Here is a 24163-nt window from a genome sequence, read left to right as displayed (position 1 = left end):
GTTGATCGATATTTTCTGTAATTTCCAACAAGTTCTAACGAGTGGTATTATACCGCGCTCGCTCGCACACTCACGTACAAAATTTATCGGCCAACGTGGATCCTATTTGGCTCGCTTGCCACAAAATTGCATGTCCTTCTGGTGCTTACTAATTAGTGACTGGCTTTTTTTGCGGGAATATGTGTTTACTTACGGTCGAGTCAAGGTATTCAGAAAAATTTCACCCAAAAGCAATATATCAAAGGTAGGCGGTATAGAGCAGAGAGCAGTGCGCCCTAATGAATATTCGATGCACGATTTTCCACAAGGAAAAAATATCCGTATTCATCAAAGTATTTTTTCTCACTACCTATTAAAAGAGCGAAGAGTGTAAGTTTCACTCTATACTTCCTATCGAAAAAAAACTTCAGACTACATCATATCCATCGACACGTATAACACAGCATCAATATTCAGTCTCTTTTCTCCTCTAATACTTCTTCGGCTCTCGATACTTTACATATAGCGCATAAAACAACGGCGAAAAAACCACTGGCAACATCATCAACAAGCCGAAGGGTAAAGGGTGTGTACTCGCGCTCAAAAGATCCATAAATATTCAGCGATCAGGCAATGAAGTACTTGCGCTCGCGCCCCAAGTGCTATATAATACGTGCGCAAGTAAAAATACTGTTATATAGGCGTAATATCGATAAATATAAACGTGCCTCCAGGCTTTGTTATTTTTTATTTGTATAATGAAGCATCAGCAAGTGAATTTCTGATTTTTTTTTTCAAATTTACTGAAATTCAATAATACCGTTACTTTCGTATCTTTCTGTACTATTAGGATGCATCTCATTTATTACTTTATTTATGTTTCTCTTTACACTCAATGTGTAATTATTATCTACGATCTTTTATTTGAATATGAATCAAACAAATAAATTCATATAGAATGATTATCAGCTCCTTTATTAAAATGAATTTATAAATATATCTGACTTACCGGCCTTATGTTGGAAATTTAATTAAAGTCCAATAAAAAAGCATGAGTGAGATGGATTCACAGAGAGAACGCCAGCGATGCAGACGTAGCTGAGTAATATTAAGTGAGAATAAAGAGAGCCACTAAACGAAGGCTTATTGTCTTTGTCTGATTGCAGGGACGAGCGCAGAAGATCCTCGAGGCATCGCGACTCCAGGGAGGAGTGAGGTCCGAAATACATGAAAGGTCATGAACTACTCTCAAGGTAAGCCAAATTTACTTTCGTTATTAAGACACATAAATTCTAAATTAAAATTTCGCCAAGTTTAAGTCGATAAATTTTGTATGTGTAGTGAAATTGCAGCCTACAAACGCGTATGAATTTCGATCGAATAACAACAAACTCAACTGCGATCCATTACTTTTCGTAAAGTGTTCATTCGGTAGATGTAAAAGACATGTGATTCCAAACTTACAACAATTACTTCAACTTTGGTCATCGTTGCAGTACATAATGCATACAATTGTCGTATAGAGCCTGAGCATTATAGTCGCACTCAGCCATGCTTGCTTGATGCACATTTGCTCACACATACACATACTTTAATGTGTATGTATATATGACGTATTCCACGCTTGACCAGACAGTATGCTTGCGCGGAGCTTTTTTTAATATATCGCAACTTTTTTAACTCACCGTGGCCGGCGCGATTGAGCCTTAAAAAATATTGCGCATATACATTCCGATAGATTTTTGTCTGTTCTTTCCAATGGTGGTATTAATTTTCCAAAACAAATTTAATTGTCATGGAGAAAATTGACTTGAAAGTTAACTCAATTTTTGGGCAAGTATACCATCTTCGATTTAGTTGGAAGCTATCTCAATCGAAAGGTAATCTGATAACGAAAATTAAAAAAAATCAAGTTGGAGATTCCAACGGTTCAAAAGTTATGAACAATTAAGTAGCAAAAAACGTGGTTTTACGGACGAATTTCGGCCGCACGCGGCAGCTCCCCACTCGGTCGGTAGGAGGGGGGGGGGAGGGGAGGGGGTAACAGGATTTGACGAGAATAGACGCGCGCGGCCATAAAACCACGTTTTTTGTTACTTGATTTTTCATAACTTTTGAACCGTTGGAGTCTCCAACTTGATTTTTTTTAAACCTTCGTTATTAGATTACCTTTCGATTGAGATAGCTTCGAACAAAATCGAAAAGGGTATACTTGCCGAAAAATTGAGTTAACTTAAAAGTAAATTTTCTCCATGACAATTAAATTTTTTTGAAAAATTGATACCACCATTGGAAAGAACAGACAAAAATCTATTAGAATCCATGTGCGCAATATTATTTTAGGCCCAATTGCGCCGACCATGGCGAGTTAAACAAGTTGCGATACGTTAAAAAATGCCCCGCGTGAGCACACTGTCTGGTCGAGCGTGGAATACGTCATATGTACCATATACTATAACTATGGAACAGTTCCAAATTTCACTCAACTAATCAAATACCGCTAAAACCACTAAACAAGTTAGCTTGTTAATTCACGTGCTCAGAATGTGCAACTTTTAGCTCTTTTAGTAGTTATGTATCTCCGCTATTGTTAGATAATCTTACTGAATTTTATGCATTCAAAACTTTTTTTATTTTTAGCAAAAATAAGAAATCAACATAATCATCTTAATCAATTAAATAATTGATTCACTTAAATGAAAGTTTATTATAAAGATAATTAATTGCATTTGATGGAAGACAAGCTATGAAATTGTACGCAATTATCAATAAAGTTTATTTTTAGTCAAAATCATCATCTATAGATTGATAATTTTCAAATAACCATTGGAATCGTTTAATTTATAAGTATCTATATTCAAATGAACAGTTGTTTAATGAGGCTTAATACAATTATTACTCTATACTTGGGTTTTTGTAAAGTATATAGCCTTCTACTTTGCTTTTAGCTCAGATAAAAACTATTTTTACATATATAATTTTTTAGCCATTAAAATTTCAAGTTGAACATTTTTTTTATTATAGAAGCAGATTTTATGTATATTATCAAATATAATTTTCAGGAATGTAATATTTGCATAAATTTAAAACAATAAAATAACGAACGTGAACTTATTAATTTCTTTTACATTTAAATGAAATGAATGCTATACATCTTTTCATTACGAAAATAACGAGGAAAAGTATAAAAAACTCAGTCATCCAGTTGATGATTTTTATTTTTCATTACATGAATGGAAAACGAAAGTACGTTAAAGTTACCCGAACCCTATTTCCCTATCTAAGGTAAAAATAAGGTAATTTATTGGCCGGTAGCCAAATGAATTCATCACATTAATGTTTATACACATACACGTACAAGCATACAAAGTATTGTATTCGAGTCTTTCTCATTTATTTTAACGAGCTTATCGACATTAACGAGGAAGCAAAATACCTAGCAGGGCGTCATTTGGAACCTCTAACCAAACGTCGCTCTGCATCAAGAGGGCTTTTGCGGGTGTAAGTTCCTTGCCAATACCTCTAAAGCTAACCTCTTGCATGCTTATGTGCCCACTTTAGAACGTAATCGTACGCCTCAGATCCAAACGTGCCATATTTTAAAAAAAGTCATTCATCCACCATTTACTTATTTTTTTATATTTAAAGAGATTTGAAAAGCAGATTGATGTGTGATCAGTGAAATGAAGGCAGTTATAAATCGTCCTTTTTAGTGAATTTCATTCATTTCCAATCTGTTCAATTATTCATTAAAGCATGTATTCTCACAATCGCAACTACGATTTGGCTTATGTATTTTAGTCCGAATCAAATCAATCACTAAGTTGGAACTTCAAAGAGTCGTGTTTAGTGTTTAAGCTTCTCGATGTCAATATCGATTAATTCAGCAACGTAGAATCTGAAGCTTGCGAGTAAAGGGAAGAAGGATCAAGCTCCGGTATATACATCTGTGACTATATAGATAAATTTTTGCCGAATCGATGATGGACGATTTCTATATCCATCAGTGTAAATAGCGCTTTATTCGGTGACCGATTCAACGGTACCTTCATTATCCAGCAATATAGCCGCGCTATTGTTCTATACCACTGGCATAGAACTAAATGAGAGGGAGCTTTCGCTCGTGTAATTGAATTCTCTAGGATAGATCGATTTCGCGTTGTTGTTGACTGTCCCTTTTGTCTATCTTTTCCGTATTCATTTAGATTCCATAGATATTCTGTATTATATTATTCAACAGAAAGACGCGCATTTTAAAGTATGCAGAGTGAATTTTTAAAATATAAACACCCTAGTCCTTGAAGAAAAAATGAAACGGTTCGTATAAGTGATCTTTTTAAGGTTGAGCAACAAAATTGTAGGAAATTGAAATTTTATCTTCAGGATTTTCTGTGACAAATTTATAACGTTGAAACAATGTTTTAAGTATAATTTTAGCAACTTTTAGACTTTGAAATTAGTATCAGGCATAAAATTTCATGTTTAAGCGAGACATCTTCATCAAATAGTTTGAAAATAATATCTCAAGAAGTTTAATACACTCTATTGAATTAAATCTAATTTTATTTTATAAGTGGATTCAATTGAACTTAATACGAGAGCCAATTTCCAGCTTTATCTTAGCACCTCGAAATACATCTGCATCTGAACTCTCAGAAACACGTCTAAAAGCCCACCATGACCCCAAACCTCTTTGCAGAACACACAAAGACGCGGTACAGTGTATTTCTCCAACTTGTAAGTCCGCAACATTTATATATAAACAGCTCTTACGAACCTGCAAAGAGCTTTGGTCACGCGAAACAATGGGGTAGCCTAAGGCACTGCAAACAATACAACTCGTCGCTTCATGTGCTATATCAAGTGTTAAAAGTATTATAGACACATAATATGAAGTTTCTGAAAAAATTTCGATGTAAGCACAATAATAAATGTATGGAATTGCTATTGTTGGTATTGCGTACACACAAGACACAAAATAGAAAATATGATCCGCTAAGTCAGCACGGAAAATCACTTTAAAATCTATAAATACATTGAATTGTTGGTGATTAATGAATATGAAAGCAAAAAACGGAACTTCCGAGTATCGTTTTCTGAAATTCAAAAAAGTACGGTATAAAATAAAACATCAAATAGCGTTAGATAACGAGATGAAAATGAGGTCAGTTATATACTAAGAAAATGTGGAATAACAAAAAATTCTACTTGAATAAAAGAAAATGTTAACAGCAAAGAGCCAGTGAATAATGATGTACGAACGCGATTGCATAGGAATTGTATTGTTTCGGCTTGTGATATTTTTTTGGCATGACTACGAAAAATATGTGTTCAAATCAAACGGACACTGTGCTCTCGAGTTTGTATACAACCATAAGATATTATATGACCTATTTTTGCTTTTTAATGAAAAAGATTAAAAATGACACATATTGCTTTACTGTAGACTTCTAAATCTTGATAATTTTTCGATAAATATTGCTTGCACAAGTGGAATGACGTTAAGAACCATTGAAAAAAGTTATTAGACGAATTTTAATTAAAATAATGCAATGTATCATGTCATTGAGTTTATTACACATTCTTTGTCTATAAAAATATTATTATCTAACAGTTACATCGACCATTGTTACAAGTTGCACCACTATGTCCACATGCGTTATGGCATCCACCACTACTTATACAGTCTAAAAAAAAAAATAATTTAGATTATAAAATAAAATTAAGTTCAACTTAAAATATTTACTTACAAGTTTGACAGAAAACATTATCACAGCAACAGATTAATATAGCCAATGCTATAAGTATTGAATAAATGAAAATATTCATTTTTAAGAATTATACGTAACTGTGTCTTGATTGTTCAATTTCAAATTTTCAACTGATATTAAGTTTTGAAAATATCAATGGCATGAGATACTCGAACTATTTTGCATCATAAAGATAAAGAAACATTTTGTTTGATTTACATGGTAAAAAAGTTTATGCGAAATCCGTGCTTTTCTGACTTGAGTATTAGACATTTTATTTTCATAAATATGTATATTCACGTTAAATTCTTATCTTTTTGGTGTTAGGCTAAACCTATAGAAGCGTGTTATATGATTTTTACGTGAATAATTCTTATTTTTACATTTGATGATTTAACCTGGGATAATTTATTTTTAAATGATAATTCCTTCGGTAGGCAAAACAAGTAGTCTTTTGCTGAAAAATTTCGTTAATATGAATGATAAAAATATTTTTTCGGTTAATCTCAGTTTAATAATAGTATAGTAATTCAATATTTTAACATTAATTTACTTATTCAAAATAATTTTTTAATATTAAGCAAGTATAATTCTCCTAGTCTTGTTATACGTAACTAATACATTTTTCTAACTTTCAAGTTCATAATTTGTACATGCCACTTCAAAAATTATTAATTTTAACTCAAATTCATTCGGACTAGATCTTTTTCTAAGGCTTATACACATGAAACATTGAGAGAAAGAGAATTATAAGGAATTTTTGGTATCCGTGATATAGTTTTTTATTAAATTTAATGTAATACTCATTATAAATTTTAGAAAATTAAACAAAATAAAAAGTTTGAAAAATAAAATTTTTCACGAAATACATTGTATCGCAAAGCAAGGTGTTGAAAAGGCGAAAGTACTAAATAAAGAAAGCAAAAAAGTAGAAACTAACAGTGAATAAAGGGCAAAGTGCCACTTCGTCATAGTCTCGACAAAAGTTTTCCAGTTAACCCCCTTGTCTTAATCCCCTGCTTGACTTGACCCTTCTTCTTTTTCCTTGTACCACTGCACAAGATGCGACTAGACGGCTACTTTGACGCATTAGCTTTTTGGTAAAAAGCTCGCCTGAGAGATCGTCTCGTGATGATAGGATGAGTTCTTGAAGTTGCCGTATCTTCACCTCTGCAGTTAGAAAATAGAAAATCATGCTATATTTTGTATTTTCTGAGTTTGAGTGGGATCAAATTTTATTTAATTTTTGCACCAATGGAAGATATTGTTATGAAATGATTCTCAAAAAAAAATTAATTAATTAATTTTTCAGTTCTGAATTTGTAATAAAATTTTAAAATAATAGTTTTACTTCTTTAAAATTGCCAACACAAATTCTGCTTTAACTTGATACAACCGCAAACGATCTCAAATAAAAAACTTTTTGAACCTACGTGTACATTAGACAGAAGCTTCTTTTTGACGAGGCTGACTCAAAAGTTTGAACTAGTGATTAGCTTTTAACATATTTCTATCACCTACTTACAGTACCTAATCGGAATGATTAAGTTACTGCGAGTCGTCATTTGCTTTATGAGGAAAATTAAAAAAAAATAGTTTTTCATTATAATTTTTTAAGAGAACTTGACAACTTGAGAACAAAATTTTTCTTTGCAAATTAAAATTAAAAAAGGAATGAAGAAAGAAAATAAATTTTAATTTCCTCGATTCTTTTGTTTTCTTTTATTGTATGTAAATTTTTGTAGGAAACACCGAGCTGATATTTTTAAATTCAAAAGAATTCACTAAACTTTGCACTATAATAATGAAATATATTTCTGAGAAAAATTGTATGCTTTAGCCTGTTTATTTCTAATTGAAGAATTACTTCATTCTACACATTGCTTTATTTGAATAAATGTAACTGCAGAAAAAAACGTTTGAAGAAAATTTTCGAACCATCGCTTTTTGATCAGAACATTAAATATTATTGCATGCATTTGTTTGGATGATGTTGCTGTATACCAAACTATATGGAATGACGGCAATGTAGCGGGAACAGCTCATCGCAGCTAAAAATTATCAACCCTCGGGTGAGATCTTACGTTTTCGCAATGCGGAAGAATTCGCGCGTTTAGTCGGGTCGGTCACGCGTGAAATTGGCCTAGCTACAGGGGCTGTATGGCTCGCCTCGAGCTGGGCAATTATTAGCTTGGGCCAATTTCTCTCTCCTACCCGAATCAAATCACCCGCTATTTCAATTTGCGTATATGCGTATATAAGCGGGTGTCTGCCTCTATGTTCGTGTGAAAGTGTGTGTGCGTGTTCGTGTAAGTGTAAAAGCGTGCATCGTGACAGTAGCATGGGGCACGAGGGGGTCGCCAGAATATTGCTTCAAATAAAAGTTTCCCATTATGAAAGGTAATTGTGCGAAAAATTCAAAGATAAGACTTTGAAAGATCTTCGAAGACATTATTCTGGCAATATTTTTGTATATATTAATGGGAGACTGATAAGCTATTTGTAAATAATACATTTGTTCGTGCATGAATGGATTCTTATGAGATGCGAACTCTGTTCTATATTTAGAATCGGTTTTTTGCGACTGATGATGAGGTTGACTCGGTATACAACTGGATCATCAGTAGCTAATTATCTCAAGATACTTGATGTAGCTACTGTAAGGCAGAATCAGCTCGATATATGTATGTACATCTAATTACTTTTGTGTTTGTCCCTGGAGGCAGAAACTAGCGTCGCAATATCGTTATATTTCTCATGAATATACTAACAAAGAGACAAAGAGAGATAGAGAGAATAAGACAACAAGAGAAAAGTGCCTCAAGCTTCTATAAGCTCATAATTCTTAGAATTTCAAAATTCACCTTACACTAAGTCACATATCTCATTTAAAAATATTTGATAATGATATCAAAAATCCATTAACTGTGACTTGATTGTAAACAATATAATTATGAGCGGTCTTGTCGTACCGAGCACTACTCCATATTGCAGCGTGCCGAAGTAGGAGGAGCAAGCTGCTGACTTTCGGCACTTCTGACTGCTGATCAATCACAGTGCGCGAAACAAGTAAATGCTTCTGAGGAACAAAACCTACGATCATCGAGCTCTCTCGTTTTTGACGGATTCACTCATTGCGCCATAAAAAGGTTCACCAAAAAAATTGTAAAGCAAATTTTTCTCAGTCATTGCTGCCTATTGCTGATGCAGAGTAAGGCGATGTAAGTCCTGCTCATTTCAATGATAAACTACGCGATAGAATAATATTTTCATTTTAAGCTGAAATAATCAATATTGGTGGTTCGATCATTGGCAATTCCCAGAGTGTGTGGGTGTGCGTGTATCATCAAAAGCACGGCGGCAACAGCAGCAGCAGCCGCTGCACGATAAAATTATTCAGTCTAATTTCTTATTCAGAGAGCGCAATCTCTCGAGCGGCGCTTGACAGGCTATTAGCTCGCTGGCGCGCTACCGCGCGAAAAGCGCTTTGGAACGAGGAACGACAGACACAAGTGCGGAAACGAAAACGAGTTCGAATAAAGCGATATCCGCTTTTCTCTCTTGAGAGGACTTTCTTCTGTATAAGAAAAAGCTCGTCGCGCGCGCGCTTCCATCGCTATACTACTACGGCATCTAGTACCACTATCGCTGAGCACGCTGGTGTATGCGGTCGACCTGGAAAATATAATTAGTGTCTTACTCCTTTAGCTCGGCAGTTGCTTGGCTCGATACTGCAATATGCCCGTTTGTTTGGTGCCTTGAAATTAGGTGCTGCTATTAAATATTCAATCTTTCAAAATTCTTTCGGGTAAAGTTCAGATTTTTTAAAGTAATCGTACCTTGAAGGTCCTCTGATTTGGGCTTGCTCGTGGTATCATTCGTAACGCAAAAAAAAATAGTTTGGAAACTAAAATTCTTGTTACAAATTTTGCTTGAATGAGTCAAAAATAATATAGACTTACCAACTCCAGATCAATATTCATCTTCGAAAATCTAAAAATGGAAGTTTTGTATTTTTAAACATCAATTTACTATGTTTCCATGAAATGTTACCTTATCGATGATTCACAAGTCATCATACTTTATCATTAAAATAAACAACTGTCTCAAGCTGTATTTATATGTAACGCCTTTACAATAAAAGTTAGTAGCGCTCATAAAAGTTGGAATAAAAAGTACTTTGCAAGAGACGCAAACAAAACGCTCTCTGAATCGAAAATTAGACGCAAGTCGAGCTTGCCGAAATGACCTCTTAGATTTTCCTTCGCTCTCCGCCAAGAATATAGCCTATTAGAATCTGCGGGAGGGCAACTTGTGAAATTAAGTAATCGCTGTTTGCATATTAATTGTTCATTAGAGCGTGAGCAGAAGAGGCTGCAGAGCTACCACTGTTGCTGCGCCGACAACTCATGTTCGCGCGCGAGCATTGTATACGTACACAAGCTGCCGAAACATCAAGATGCTTAACTGCGTGATGGTCTGGTGCTGCCACAACCTTTTTGGGTACAATGCTATTGTTTTCATTACTTCAAGATTTTACTATTTCGCTATAATTATTGCAATCAAGAAAATATTGTGTTATTCCAATGTTCAACTTACTACACATAATCATATTGATCAACAAAAAAAACTCAGTTCTAATTTATACTAATAATATACACTACCGTAACAGAAATTGAGACTCGACTTATTAATTTATGACTGATAAATTGTAGCCTGTGATCTGCTCGCTCTTCCTCTTTATGAAAGTTTGGTGCGTTGAGAGGCTTACACCCTCCCAATAAACATCATATTAATCAATTAGATGTGGCTCTTCCGTGCACGCGCGCGTTTGTGGCTCGTTGTTTTAGACAGTGAAGGATCAGAGCAAAACCAATACGAAACTGGAACTTGAACAGAAATTTACCGAGAGTACAATTCATCAGACTATAATACTCTCATGCAACATAGATATAGCTATATTTGAATTGTTTAAATTCTTTGAGCAAAAATTTACTCGTTGATTGAGTTTTCGAAAAGGTGAGAATGATTCTAATGGAAATGAGCGTAAGTTATTACAAGAAAAATGACATGCTCAAACATTTTCTTCCCAAGCCACCGCGGTCCTATGATTTATTTCATAATAAAATTAATAAAAAAAATTTAACACGGTAAGAGACACAATGTGCAAGCTCCAAATTCATTTTCACTAAATCTCAGAATACTCTTGAACAACTTAAAAGCCCATTTACAAACCTCGTATTTGCCAAGAGAGCTTGTGTACTACGTGCATGTGTGCGTGGGCCGCTACGCAGAGAGAGACACACATAAGCGCAACTTAGGCACAGAGAATGAGATAAGAGTTCAAAAGCTCGCGCGCCTATGCTACACGCGTATGTATAGAGAAAAGGTCCTCTTCTCTTGTTCCTTTGCTCCTACATGGCCAGTCGAGCTGAGAGCGGCGCGTATGTATTTAAACATCTACAGGCTGGTTCAACGCGCATGATTAAAACAATCCCAACGACTTCTGATGGCACACGCTAGCTACTGCGTGGACGACCTGCTGCTACTGCTGCGCAGCGAGGATATTAAATTTTGTCCTGCGTGCTTTTATTGGATTATGCTCTCTCTCTCTCCCCCACAAGCTTTCAGGCTGCGAGCAAGCGCGCAAGGGATGGATTTTAATGGCGAGCGCGCGGTGGTGGCTGCCGAGGCAGCCCAAGCAACGAAAAAGAAAATATTACACGAATACAATAAGCGCGGGCAACGCGCATTGAAGGGATAAGTCGTTTTGCAGGTGCATTAAAACGTTGACGGAAATAAAACGAGCATTGGTTTGTGCAAATTTGCGAGACAAGTTACGAGCACGTGTTGTACTAGCATATGAAGGCAAATAGAACCAAAGCGACCCTCTGTTTTTTGTCGAGTGCAAATTTTCCAAAAAAAAAAAAAAAAAATTTGGACTATTTCACCATTATTTTAAACTCAGACCATAATGCATCTTCATAAGCTGATTAAACTAAAATAGTTTCTTTAGACTGACATAAAAGTTAATTTTCACGAAAATATTCTTTTTCAAACCTATATAACAATACTTCGTCCAAACGACATAGTTATCAATTATTTGGCATGTCAATGCGAACAAAGATTTCACTTAAATTTACTCGTGCTTATTCTACGACAAAAATATTGTGTGATATGTCTATAATAATACAACGGAATAACCTATCTATCACTTGACCAAGAGTGCATCGTTCTATTTTTTCGCTTTAGTTTTCTGTACCGCGCACGAGCGCGACTGGTCACTATAAACTAACTCGAAATCCCATTTTCCGGACATCCAATCAGAACCATCTGGCAAACTCGTGTCTGTCATCCGTGTAATATCACTCGGGCGATTCCCAAAAAAATATTTTCCTCCTTCCTTCTCTCCCTCTCTTCCCATTTATGTCCCTTTCTCTTTTCCCGCGTGACCCGCAAATAGAACTTGCTTCAAATCTACGAAAAACCGCTATTTTTCTATAAATTCTTTTTGGCGCAGAGATGAAGCGACAAAAAGGTTTAGAAATGCTGGGTAAATTGATTTTTCACGCGTGTGCATATAGCTGTGCCCTGTAACTGAACAAAGTGGTTCATTTTTTACAAGGCATCATATTTCGCATTGCTGTACAGTATTTTTTTCCTACAGTTTACTCAGAAAATTTGGCGTTTTCACGGAAATTAAAGTTACGCACAAAAAAATTTTTTTAACGTTTTATAGTTTGATAGAAAATAAGAATAAAATAATTTCAAAGTTCATACTATCAATTTCAAAAAGTTCAGGTATAAGTTGTTGATATGTAGGTACTAAAATATTATTTCACACTATGCGAAATTCAATAAAGCCTAAATATATTTTTTTGTTTACGTTATCGACAATTATCAAAATTTGTTTGGAAACTTTATTTGAATGAGCTAAATATAGTATGCACCTCATATGAAATTCACGAATATTATTCATACATGGAAGACACATGTATAGTGTTTCAACTAAAGCAGCATTTTGAGAGTCCACACTTTATCCCCTGCGGTGTAGACGCATTCGTACTTATCGTTATTAATTAGCGGCGAGCTCGCGGTTAACAACTTGGACAGGGCTCAAATTATACTAGCCCTTCGTTCGAGTCTGTATACTGTAGCTCTAACATGTTTGCTTCCGACAAATCCCTCTTTAAACTCAAGGTATGTACATATCAACTCACTTCATATGTTATAAAAAAAAGAATGTTACAATAGAAATTTAATAGTATTAAAACATGACGAGAGCATTCGAAGAACAGGCAATTCTTTTTGTTAATTATATTAATAAAAAGTCGTTATCGATTCAAATAACTTTATTAAAAAATAACTAATTGTAACTAATTTACTTAATTTTGAATACAAAAAATCGATTTTAAAAAAACATATTCACTCAAGCTATTTTAGATTTACAAATAGCCTTTTCAACGTCACATCGTAAACCACTGAAACATGGACAACTTAGATAGTGGGCTTCTTCAACGAATATATTGTTGTTGTGTGGATACCAAAAGTTGTGATTTTCTATCTTGTGTAAATAAGGATGACAAAATTCTCCCTCTAAAGGCCGTTTTGAACATCTTGGTTTACTGTATCTATCCATAGCTGAAAACATAATGATATCATTTTGTATGTGTTGTTTTTGATACAAAAATGTGTTACAAAATTTTATGATTCTTTGAGTATGGTATCATTCAAGCGCATATTTCTTGTTCACTTTCACTTGTATGCACAAAGAAAATGTTTGCAATGATTGAACATAAAAATAAAATATTTTAACCAATGGAAAAATTAAATTAAAATTATCTTCATTTTGTGTTCAATTATTACAAACATTCTCTTTATGTATACAAATAAAAGTGCACAATATAAATATGTCCGAATGATACTTTTCCGTTTTTTCGTAGAATTAAAACTTTTTATATTTTATTACTCATTCTATTCTATATTCACAACTCAACACGAAAATAAATAATTCGACCCATAAGTTTCAACAGCTCGATATCTTATTGAATTATATTAACTTTATAAAACCCAGCACTCTCGAGATTTTAATTGAAATTATTATTTTTAGTTTTAAATAGTTTCCAATAGTTTCTAATATTTTCCAATATTAATTATAATTAAATACATACAAATTGTGCAGCATGAATCTGGTCCACAATCTGAATGATTTATGCATTCAATAACTCCAGATCGATAGTCATTTGCATCGATCAAATGTATGATCGCGAACGATAAAAATAGAAACGAAAATAATCTGCACATGTCGTATCCGGTGAATAATATCAATACTAGAAATTATTAAAGAGAAGTAGCAAAAACTGATGTTCACACTCGAGCACTGGCCAGAAACAACTGTTCGTCAGTTAGTCGTTGTCTTTTGCTTTTAAAACCAGCATTTTTATATTTAATATTATGTGACTTGATAAAGCTAATGTTCAAACTTTTCTTGACTTTGATATATGAATACCAGACACTATATAAGATAAAAAAAATTTCTAAAACCTGCTACCTTGTTTGTTTATATCGAAGAAAGAATTTAATTTATGAAAAATCAAATTAAAAAATGTACTCGTAAATTGTATGAATTCACAAGGCTTTCTAAATCATCGAATGGAAATGAACTGGTACAGAAGCAAAAAACTGATTAATTGATTATCTGCTTTAAAAGTAAAATAGAAAATTTTTATTTATGAAATGAAGTCACCGCACTTTGACGTTGATGCAGTTAATTTTCTTATTACATGCGGGTGAGATTAAATAGGAAACTATTATAGTAGCAAACAATACTTTCTTTTTTGAGATATGAATTATTTTAGAAAATAGATGTTTTTTCTTATAATAAAACAAGCTTCATTCTTATCGATTGAGAAATTATTTTCAAAAATCAAAATCGCACCAATGATATATTCGTACGCCTCATATTCTACGATTGCTAAGCTAGCATAGTTATCATCTGTTTTTGGAAGCGAACTAACTCACACTGCACTTCAAACAGAACTTGCACAAAATTTTCGAGAAGTTTCGAGGTAGCCCCGTTTGCAGTGCAATAACAATAGATCTGCTAAACGAGCTCGTAAACAAGCAAGTTGCATCGCCCCATCCGCTAATATCGCGTATTTATGCATGACTCTTAGTTTCTTTCTCTCTTTCCCGCTTTATCTCTCTCTTTCCTATCTTGCTCTCTCCCATTGCGTCAGGTCCACATGGACAATTACACTCTGCATTTCTCGAGCTCACGCAAAATGAAAAGTAACTTTTCAAGCTTGGAGTGTTAAAACAGTAGACAAAAACTCTATTAAAGACTTAATAGTAAATAGTCAATAACAATGAGTTTTTACAAATTCGAAACCAGAGATATTAACTAGAAAAAAAACAAAATATACAAAATTCAATTGTATTTTGAAAGTCACTTCTTTCCTAACGAATTTTGATGCATAACACACAAATAAATAATACATGTAGCATATCTCATTTTTACATCTCGGATTTTTTAAAAGTCTCCTTGTTAATTTTTTTTCCACAATTTCTCTAATGCCAATTAACAGTATTTTTTCACTCTGGCACACGTGGGTCACTAATCAAGTCGTTGGTACTCGGTACCATTTACGTGCTCTCTCACACATGCAGTCACACATGCACATCCGTACTCACACGCACATGCGCATAGTTGTTATATATAAGTGAGAGATTTATGCGGCGGATGTGACTCTCTCCCTCTCTCTTTAACCCTGCTCATATGGTCGCGCATACACATACATACTGTCGCGTGCTTTATGGTTTTAAAATGTTGAACGTCGTCTGTCTTTTCTACTTGTGTGTTGCACACTGAGGGTTGCAGCGCAGTGCACGCAAGTTACGTCACGTACACTTGAAAACTTATTATGTGGATATAATAAAAGCCATTGTATGTAAATAAGGCCCGATTCGTTTAGTTATTTGTCGAATAATTGTGTTTCGTATAAATTCTCTGATTTTGACATCATTTATTTCTATCGTAAACATCACTAAGGATCTTTTGCTAAGGTCAAATGAAGACCAAGCGATGCTAGAAATATTACGTCACATTCGTTAAACATGCATTCACTGCAAATTTTTGTTAAATCGTCGTTACTTTTGAGGGTGGTTTCAAAATTACGTTGAAAATGTCCCATGACTAAAAAATCAGAATTTTGTGAAATAAATGTGATTTTCATAGTATGTAAAAACTGGTGCCCACACGCTCTCAGGTACACACGCAACGACAAAACATTTCCGACGAACGCACATTTTCCGGCTGCTCGATCAAATACACGGTTGATACTGGAGAGTCCGACAGGCCCGCTTTCACTCGCTCACTCGGCATCTTTGGCAAACAGAACGCGCACGTACAGCCCTTTATCCTAGCTCGGTAATGCAAAGGCAAATATTACCGAGTAAAAAGCGCTTCGACTCACTCTCTAGTCTGTCTCTCTCTCTCGCTCGCTCTCGAAAGGGCTTTGACTCTTTCGGCTATGTATACATATATAGCATACACATCCACCATCGGTACTACACACCACTAGTAGCAAGCAAGTACGGCAACGTATCTTTTGTTAATTGAATCGATTCGCTTTTGCCTCGAGAGCTTTTATGCGCTTTATCCTCTTGGATAGATTGTTTTGGAGATTCAATTGAGTATTAATGTTTCTGCCGCTCCTTACGCTTATGATCGTATTGACCGGGTAATGCATTTTATTTTCAGCGCAATGCCTGCGATTCGTTTGGTTGAGCAGCGAGTAGCGCTCGCGAGGAACATCGTTTCTGAATTATTCATGAAGCAAGGTTATCGCGACAAAGAGATTACGATTTTTTCTCCTCTAATAAAGGCCTTCAGATTTGAATAATATCCCTCGTAATTTTCTATTGTTGTTTTGTACCTTTTGAAAATAGCTCTCGTTAATTAAAAATGATCGATTATTTCAATTCAGGAATGTTAGGGCACACAAAAGTCAATGCTTATGAGTTCAAATGACATAGCTGTAAGAATGATGGGTAGAAAAAGCACAGGTCAAAGAAGATCCTCTGTACTCTTGTATTCTATGGCATAGCACGGCTCACAGCAAGCGGTGGTGAGTTTCATGTCACAACATAGATTGTCGCGTCATTATTTTACTGAAGCAGCAGCAGCAGCAGCAGCAGCAGCAACAGTGGTGCAGCATAAACACGAAGCGGAATAAGAGGATACCTTTGATCGTGCGTTCAATGAACAGCATGCCGAAGCAGCAGCATATGGGCCTCGCGAATCCCGCAGCATATATATACCAGTTTGCATCTTTCCATCTCCCAGGAGAGACACTTTTCAGAGTATCTGGCAGTCGAGTCGACTCGACCAGCAGCAGCGACGGCGGCGGCTGCGCATTGTGCACAGCGTATAAACAAATAACGCACGATTCACGCATACATAGGTACGCTGAAACCGTGGCGCAGGGATGATTTTCAATGCTACGTATACACGTGCGTACACACGTTTTTGAATGAGAAGCAACCGATGTTTATCTACTTTGAAGCTTTGCATTGTTGACGTGTAGCTATGCTATAGATCCACAAGAAAAAGGGATGAGAGAAAAAAACGACGCAAACAGAGAAACGGAAAATATTATGTAGCATACATTGAAGAACGCAATAATCCTGAGTTCAGCATTTTATCATACAGCATGAACTACTTTTAGACGGTTTTTTCTCTTCTTTTAAGATTAGTCGTGTAGTTATGGGTTGTAGCTCTAGAAAAAGTGATGTTAACCTTTACGACGGGTCGACGAATAAATAAAATTTTATCGATTGATTTGAAGAGAATTTAAAAACAATGATTCACACTTGTAATCTTATGATGAATGATTCCGTTAATCTTCATTGCAAAATGATTTCCTGTCACCGCGTTCCGATTTGAATGACTGTGAAACCACAAAAAAGCTCAATAGTAAACGAATTAACAATGATCAGTTTACTCGATAATACGTAGGAATAGTTTCGCTGCGAGAAGGTATTATAAATGTATACAAATGCTCACATGCGTATACACGCGCATGCGAGGAAGAGAGAAATTTCCTTAATACCCCTTTAGCATATAACGCTCGCAAGACTGCTCGCATTGCATTTGCGTAAATTTGTAAGCTTTCGCTTTCGTAGTATATATGCGCGCGCGCGAGCTTTTGAATACTACACGGTCAAATTTTCACCTGACTGTACGCAGAGGAAACTAATACCTCGCATCTCACTGCTGCATCTATTTCTCTGCGGCAAAGTTCGTTTCATTTGAAGCTACATGGTCTGCGCTAATCCCGTCAAAGTTCCTGCTACCTGCGGCTAATATTTACGCATAACATTAAACAATACGATGTTAATTTATATTTTACTCAGTAACTAAATTTAAAAACTATCGATTCCAAATACGGGAAAGTGGAGAAGTTCAACGGGTAGCGCTGACCATGTATGCGCGCAGTCACACGCAAATGTATCATAATCCCCTATCTCTAAACGTCTGCCACGATTTCGTCTAATTTCCGTGACGTTTGTCACCTTCTAATGTATTATATCAATATACATATATCTGGGTGTAGCACGGCGACGGTGGCGCAGTCCCAGCCGATATCATTACGATGTGCAGTCCGCAGGCCACAGCTGAATACACGACGACGAGTACGACCTATATTCATGCGTACCCATTCCCATTAGTTACTGGCTGCGGCGCTGCATAGTTGAACAGATGCTGCCTGCGCTAGGACTGACGTCTCCGACATAATTTTGTCCGCATGACCAAGCGTCGCACACTGCACCGCTGCAGTGCCCTATAACTAACTCAATAATGGAAATTCTGGCAGTTGAAGTCCTCTGACAGACTCCAGTACTTCAGTGTGGTTGCTCGTCGAGTGCTTTGGGCTGCTGCTGCTGCTGCTGCCGCTGATGCTGCTGCCTCTACTGCTTTTGTTCCAAGATAAAAATTTCAAGTGCGAGAACATCGAAAACGTGCGTCAATGCCCAGATAATGTGGACGAATGCAACGAACGATAGACACAATTTTTATCGAAATAACGTCAAAAGTTCTTGTAGGTTGTATTTGGGGCGATCTGACGCGATCGCAACAATTTTCAAATTTCAAAACTGCTGAGCGACTGCACATAGATGGCACAAAGTGTTTATATGTGTAGGTGGAAAATCCATGTCGCACCGTCGGTAATTAGCATTCTCGCTTGCATTACATCCGAAAACGTGTGCGCTGCGAAATCGCGCATGGAATAACGATTGAAAATTATCGTGCGCAGAATACGTTTGACCTCGTTAAACTCGCTTTCTATATTGCTATTTATCATTACCAGGGAGCGAGAGAGAGATGTCCCGTGTAATAAATCGAATCTCTGGCTACTGTATACATTGTTACGTCGAGATTAAAATAAACACCAAATGAGCAAAGAAAATCGTTGCAAAGCCTTTGATACGCGTATCCCTCTTGATTTTGCCAAACCAATTTTTCTCATATTTATCCCGATGATTTTCCCACAGAATATTTTGATTTCAGGCGACAATAAAGATTCATGCAGTTTCGTCAATTTTTTTCAATTGCGCCGACTTATGGCATATTTATCTTGAAAATATATACTTCTTGGCGCAATTTCGAACTCATAACAGCATAATAAAATGAGCGTATGAATCTGCAAAAGTTTATACGATGCACTTTCTGCTTCAATGAAAAGCTAGTAGAACGGAATACACAAGCGCTGCTGCTACTGCTCCTCTTGCGCCCGTATTTGCCTAGGCAAGAGAGACCCATACCGTCGTCCTGTACGCGCGAGTCAACCGTGTGTATGAGAGCGAGCGCATGTTTTCCTCGCTCTGCGATGCTGCTGATGCTACTGCTGCTACTGCTGCTGTCTTGGGAAGGGTGAAATTAGCAAACTTTCCAAACTCTCGGGAAAAAAATAGACAAAGATTACTACTCTCTTTTCCTCTTCGCCCCTTTGGTCTTCCTCGCTCTCTCTTTCTCTCTCTTTCTCTCTCTTATCCGTTAGTAGATAGTTACGGAAAAAGACCGAACAACTTTCGGTATTTTCTCTCTTCCTTTCCTCCACCTCCGCCTTCTTCTCTCTCTTGGCGACTCTCAAAAGGCAAAGTTTTCTCCAAAGCTCTTTTTTTTCGTTAGTGGTGGCTGTGTCCGTTAATTAGTCAAGGACTTGCTTAAAATAATTAATTAGTGATCAAAATGGATTGGGAGCCCGAATGGTAATTTTTATTGCGGTTTCTGTTGATGTGTAGCTCAATTAAACATTTCCAAACTGTGTTATTTACATTTTTTTTTCACTTTTTAAAAATTGTTTTTTATCTGTATTTTTAAAAGCAGAATAATACAAAAACGAGTTTTAGAATTAGTATTTCGTAAATATTTTCTTGTCTTATTATTTAAAATTTTTGGAATAGCTTATTTTTTCACATCTCAACTGTACAGCTTCATTAATTAAAATTTCGCGATGTTTTCAAAATTATTAAAAGTTCATTTATTAATATAATTGAATTATTATTATTGGTTGATATTGTTGATATAATGAACACAGCAATACGGTAAAACTAACATTGAACGTGTTACACGTCATTAAATGGTAATGTGCATCCACGCATACGTATCGCCGTTTCGTTGTACAAACATAATTTTAAATTATGGTACAAATAATACATCATCTATTTAATTTTTTCAAGATATCAGGCAATTCGATTTGCGCATATTACGTATGTCCACGTATCGTGTCAACACACGTGTTCACCTTAACTATGATGATTTATTACAATAAAAACTATAAAATGTTCGCTGAAGAGAACATTGCCAACTCTTACCCTTGTGAACAAGGAATTATTACTGAAAAAATGAAATTGTTTTTGGCTCTTTTGGCCTTCGTGGCTTACGCTGCAGCTCAAGATGAGGAATTATCGCCAGTAAGTATATCGTTATCTGAAAGATCAAATTTGTTTGTGCTTTATTAAATTGTATTGTATGCTTTACAAATCACCAGAGGTTTTTCTTTCACTCGCCAAGGCGCGAACCAAGTGTTAGCAACATAATACCTGGAACAAATGTAAATATCAGCAATGTAATAGCTGGCCGAATGGCTGACGAAGATGCTGGCGATAACGGTGACGAAGAATTGGTTGGTCCCAACAATCAATTAAACATTGAGAGACAGGGGCCGTACATTCCAGGGGTCTCAGAAGCAGTCGAGTTCGCGAAGAAACAAGTTTTAGCTCAACTACAAATCAATAAAGACTTCCACACGGGCATACGCGATGCTGTGAACCAAGCCATCAACAGTCCTAATCCTGCACAAGCCATCAAAACAGTCCAGGAACACATTAAGAAGTATTTCCAAATTGAAGCTCAACGGAATCCCTTCCTTCTCGTAGGCAGATTGATAGTTAAACAGGGTCAACGATTGTCCCAACAAGTGGGCCAAATGTTTGAACAGCAACGCAGACAAAATCAAGGTCAAAACCAATCAGGCTCGGGACAAAATTCTGCTTCATCTCAACAGACAACCACTGGTTCACCATCAACCACCGTACCTATTCAGTCTGCTTAATGTAGACCATCTAACAATGAATTATTTCAAAAGTATGAACATTAACGAATACTAAGAGCATTAAAGACGTTTTCATTTTATTCAAAAATAATTTATTTTTTTTGAAAAGCTTTTTATCGTTGTAACTGTGAGCTGGCAGTGCAAACCAAATCCTCTAAATCATGGAAATTGAAATTAAATATAAAATTTATTGTTCAATGCCCAAAACATTTATACTCACATCAAATTTAGATTTAAAACGATTTTTAATAAATTTACTGTAGGTGGTTATTAAAGTTTAAATTTTTTTTATAAATTTTCAAAGCCAAGAATATGTATAAGCGTTGGACATTTTGCCAAATAAAGCGATAAAGTTTTCTTTCTCTCTTGTATTCTGTGTTACTCTCTCTTTTCATGAATAGCTGTTTATACAGCGTCACTTGGCAATGCATAGAATTTTTATCGGCTTCTTGATTCAAACTTTTGTTGGGAGTGAAAGCAAAAATTCTGACAAAAACAGATTTTTCACTATTTTCCTTATTCAGCGAACAAATAGGTCAAGAATAAGAATGCTTGATCGATTTTTATGCAAAAATAATATCTTCGTATACTGGTGAAATCACGTTATTTAAAATGAACTGTTGACATAATTCTATCGTAAGCCGCTCAGGCTCATAAAATGTTCAGCTGTGCATCGAAGGTGCTAGAAGAAAACTTCTTCTTGGGGAAAAAATTTAGGACAGTATTGAAGAAGCAGTAGAATAAATTATTGAATCATTGCACAGAAAATGTAGATAAAACATAGAACATAAAATATCAGGTATAAGTAATTAAAAAAAGAAAATGTTAAAGACTGTGTAGATTAGGGTGTCCGTTATTTCCCGACTTTTTTGTATTGCTTCTCCTCCCACCTAGATGTCTTCTATTTGATTAGACAATGAGAAAGCCAGTCTTTAGAGGTCGAAAAAATGATTTTAAGGTGCCCCCCAAGCGGCTTGAAGCTTACATGTATTTTAAATGGAAAAAACCTAAAGATTTGATTCTTAGCGATAAAAATAATGAAAAAATTTGAAAAGCTTTGAAGTTATGTTCAAGGTCAAATTTAAGGTCACCAATCGATTCCCCGTTAAAAAATACATAAAATACATGGGTTCGTAAATTTTTTCAAATTTTTTCATTATTTTTATCGCTAAGAATCAAATCTTTAGGTTTTTTCCATTTAAAATACATGTAAGCTTCAAGCCGCTTGGGGGGCACCTTAAAATCATTTTTTCGACCTCTAAAGACCGGCTTTCTCATTGTCTAATCAAATAGAAGACATCTAGGTGGGGGGAGAAGCAATACAAAAAAGTCGGGAAATAACGGACACCCTAGTGTAGATATAGGTTGAAATGTTTATTTGACATCGCGGATTCATTCCAAGTCACAGTAGATTTGATTATATGCATTCTGTGTAAGAGGTGAAACAGTAGTTAGTAGCTATGGCTCGAAGCTAATTTCAGACGAACGCTGTTAAAACGTCACCTAATAACCCGATACTCCACTAGCTACAGAGGAGCTTTGGATCGATCGCATTCATTATCTTGATTTATATAGGCGAACACACACATATAGAAACTCCGGCGTAACATAATACGAGCTTACACAAAAGGTAATTATCGTCTCGAGCTTGCAAGTCAAATAAGTTTGACCTGTTTCGCAGGTGCACTATTGGCCCCGTGATGCACGAGTGAAAGCGTGGCTGAGCTCAAGTAAAGTCATGGCACACCGATAGAAAACTCGATCATATTACCATGAATTTTCTTGGGCTTGCTGCTAAAATCGGATAATTCTCACTACCTCGACGATGGTAGAAGAGGCAGTTTAAACATTTGTAGTTCTCACATGAGTCGGCTGACCAAGTTCATTAATGTCTGATTTTTTGCTAATCATTAAACATGTGCAAATTTTAGACATTTTTCTTGTTGATAATGAATGATATTTGCCAGCTAATACATTATTAAACAATATGGGCCAAAGATAAGTTAGAGTAATCCGATTCTGCAAATTTTTAGTAATATGATCGAATTTCCTATAAGTTTATGTATTTAGACTATTTTATAGAGTGATTCATTTTTATTAATTTTAAGTTGTGGAAATGTTTTAGACCCATACAAGCATACAGTTTGCAAGTGTGTTCATCATCATCCAGACATGTTAAAAAATGCACTATCGCACGAATTATATTATCTACTGACATCATTTATCATTCATCATTCATCATATATCATTAAAATGATATATTTGAATAACCTATTAAATATTGTCATACTCAATAGCTAGCTATTCTGATAACATTTCGCATGTAGAATTGGGGGTTATATGATGATCTTGAATATAATTAGGAGTTCCATTGGATAACTTTGACCATTGATTGATCTTCAATGTACTCAATGGCTATTCCTTGTAATATATAACAATTTTAGATTGATGTGTTACATAAAACACATTAAAATGAATTCGATGCTCTTAAAAAAATAAGTATGCAATGAAATTAAATTACATAAAGTTCATGAGTGTAAATTAATAACAACATAAATAAGCTCGTTATTTGCTATAATTCAATTTTGAATAAGTCGATGTTCAAAATAATTATCGCTTCCATGTGACCTCAATATTGACGCGATAATTGAATTTTTTACGTTGCCGACATTTTAAAATCAGATACTTTTACGATATCAAAATTGATAAATATTGATGATAACAAATTCTTGGTTCACGTGCACTTTGTTATTAAACAAAACTCAGATAAGTTGGCTAAAACAAAAACATCATGACTCAATTCCAAGTCAGGTT

The 24163-nt window shown here is 35.3% G+C and overlaps 2 protein-coding genes across 3 annotated transcripts in view; both read left to right on the top strand.

Annotated features, from left to right (window-relative positions):
• The first annotated feature begins 1145 nt into the window (after window positions 1–1145).
• Window positions 1146–24163, top strand: part of LOC106655227 (teneurin-m) — a 373791-nt gene continuing 350773 nt past the window's right edge. For both annotated transcript variants that reach the window (XM_023461460.1, XM_023461459.1), the window contains exon 1: window positions 1146–1232. In XM_023461460.1, the coding sequence (XP_023317228.1) occupies window positions 1217–1232 (16 nt within the window). In that variant the 5' untranslated portion in view covers window positions 1146–1216. The remainder of the gene's footprint in view (window positions 1233–24163) is intronic.
• On the top strand, window positions 20609–21718 carry LOC106655132. The gene is made up of 2 exons (XM_014375354.2): window positions 20609–20708; window positions 20786–21718. The coding sequence occupies exons 1-2, from the start codon at window positions 20640–20642 to the stop codon at window positions 21347–21349; spliced, it is 633 nt and encodes a 210-aa protein (XP_014230840.1). The 5' UTR covers window positions 20609–20639; the 3' UTR covers window positions 21350–21718.

Source organism: Trichogramma pretiosum, unplaced genomic scaffold (genome assembly GCF_000599845.2).
Source record: "Trichogramma pretiosum strain Unisexual culture from Peru unplaced genomic scaffold, Tpre_2.0 scaffold2, whole genome shotgun sequence".
Lineage (NCBI taxonomy): Eukaryota > Metazoa > Arthropoda > Insecta > Hymenoptera > Trichogrammatidae > Trichogramma > Trichogramma pretiosum.
The sequence above is the reverse complement of the archived record's forward strand: the minus strand, read 5'-3'. Positions and strand labels throughout refer to the sequence as shown.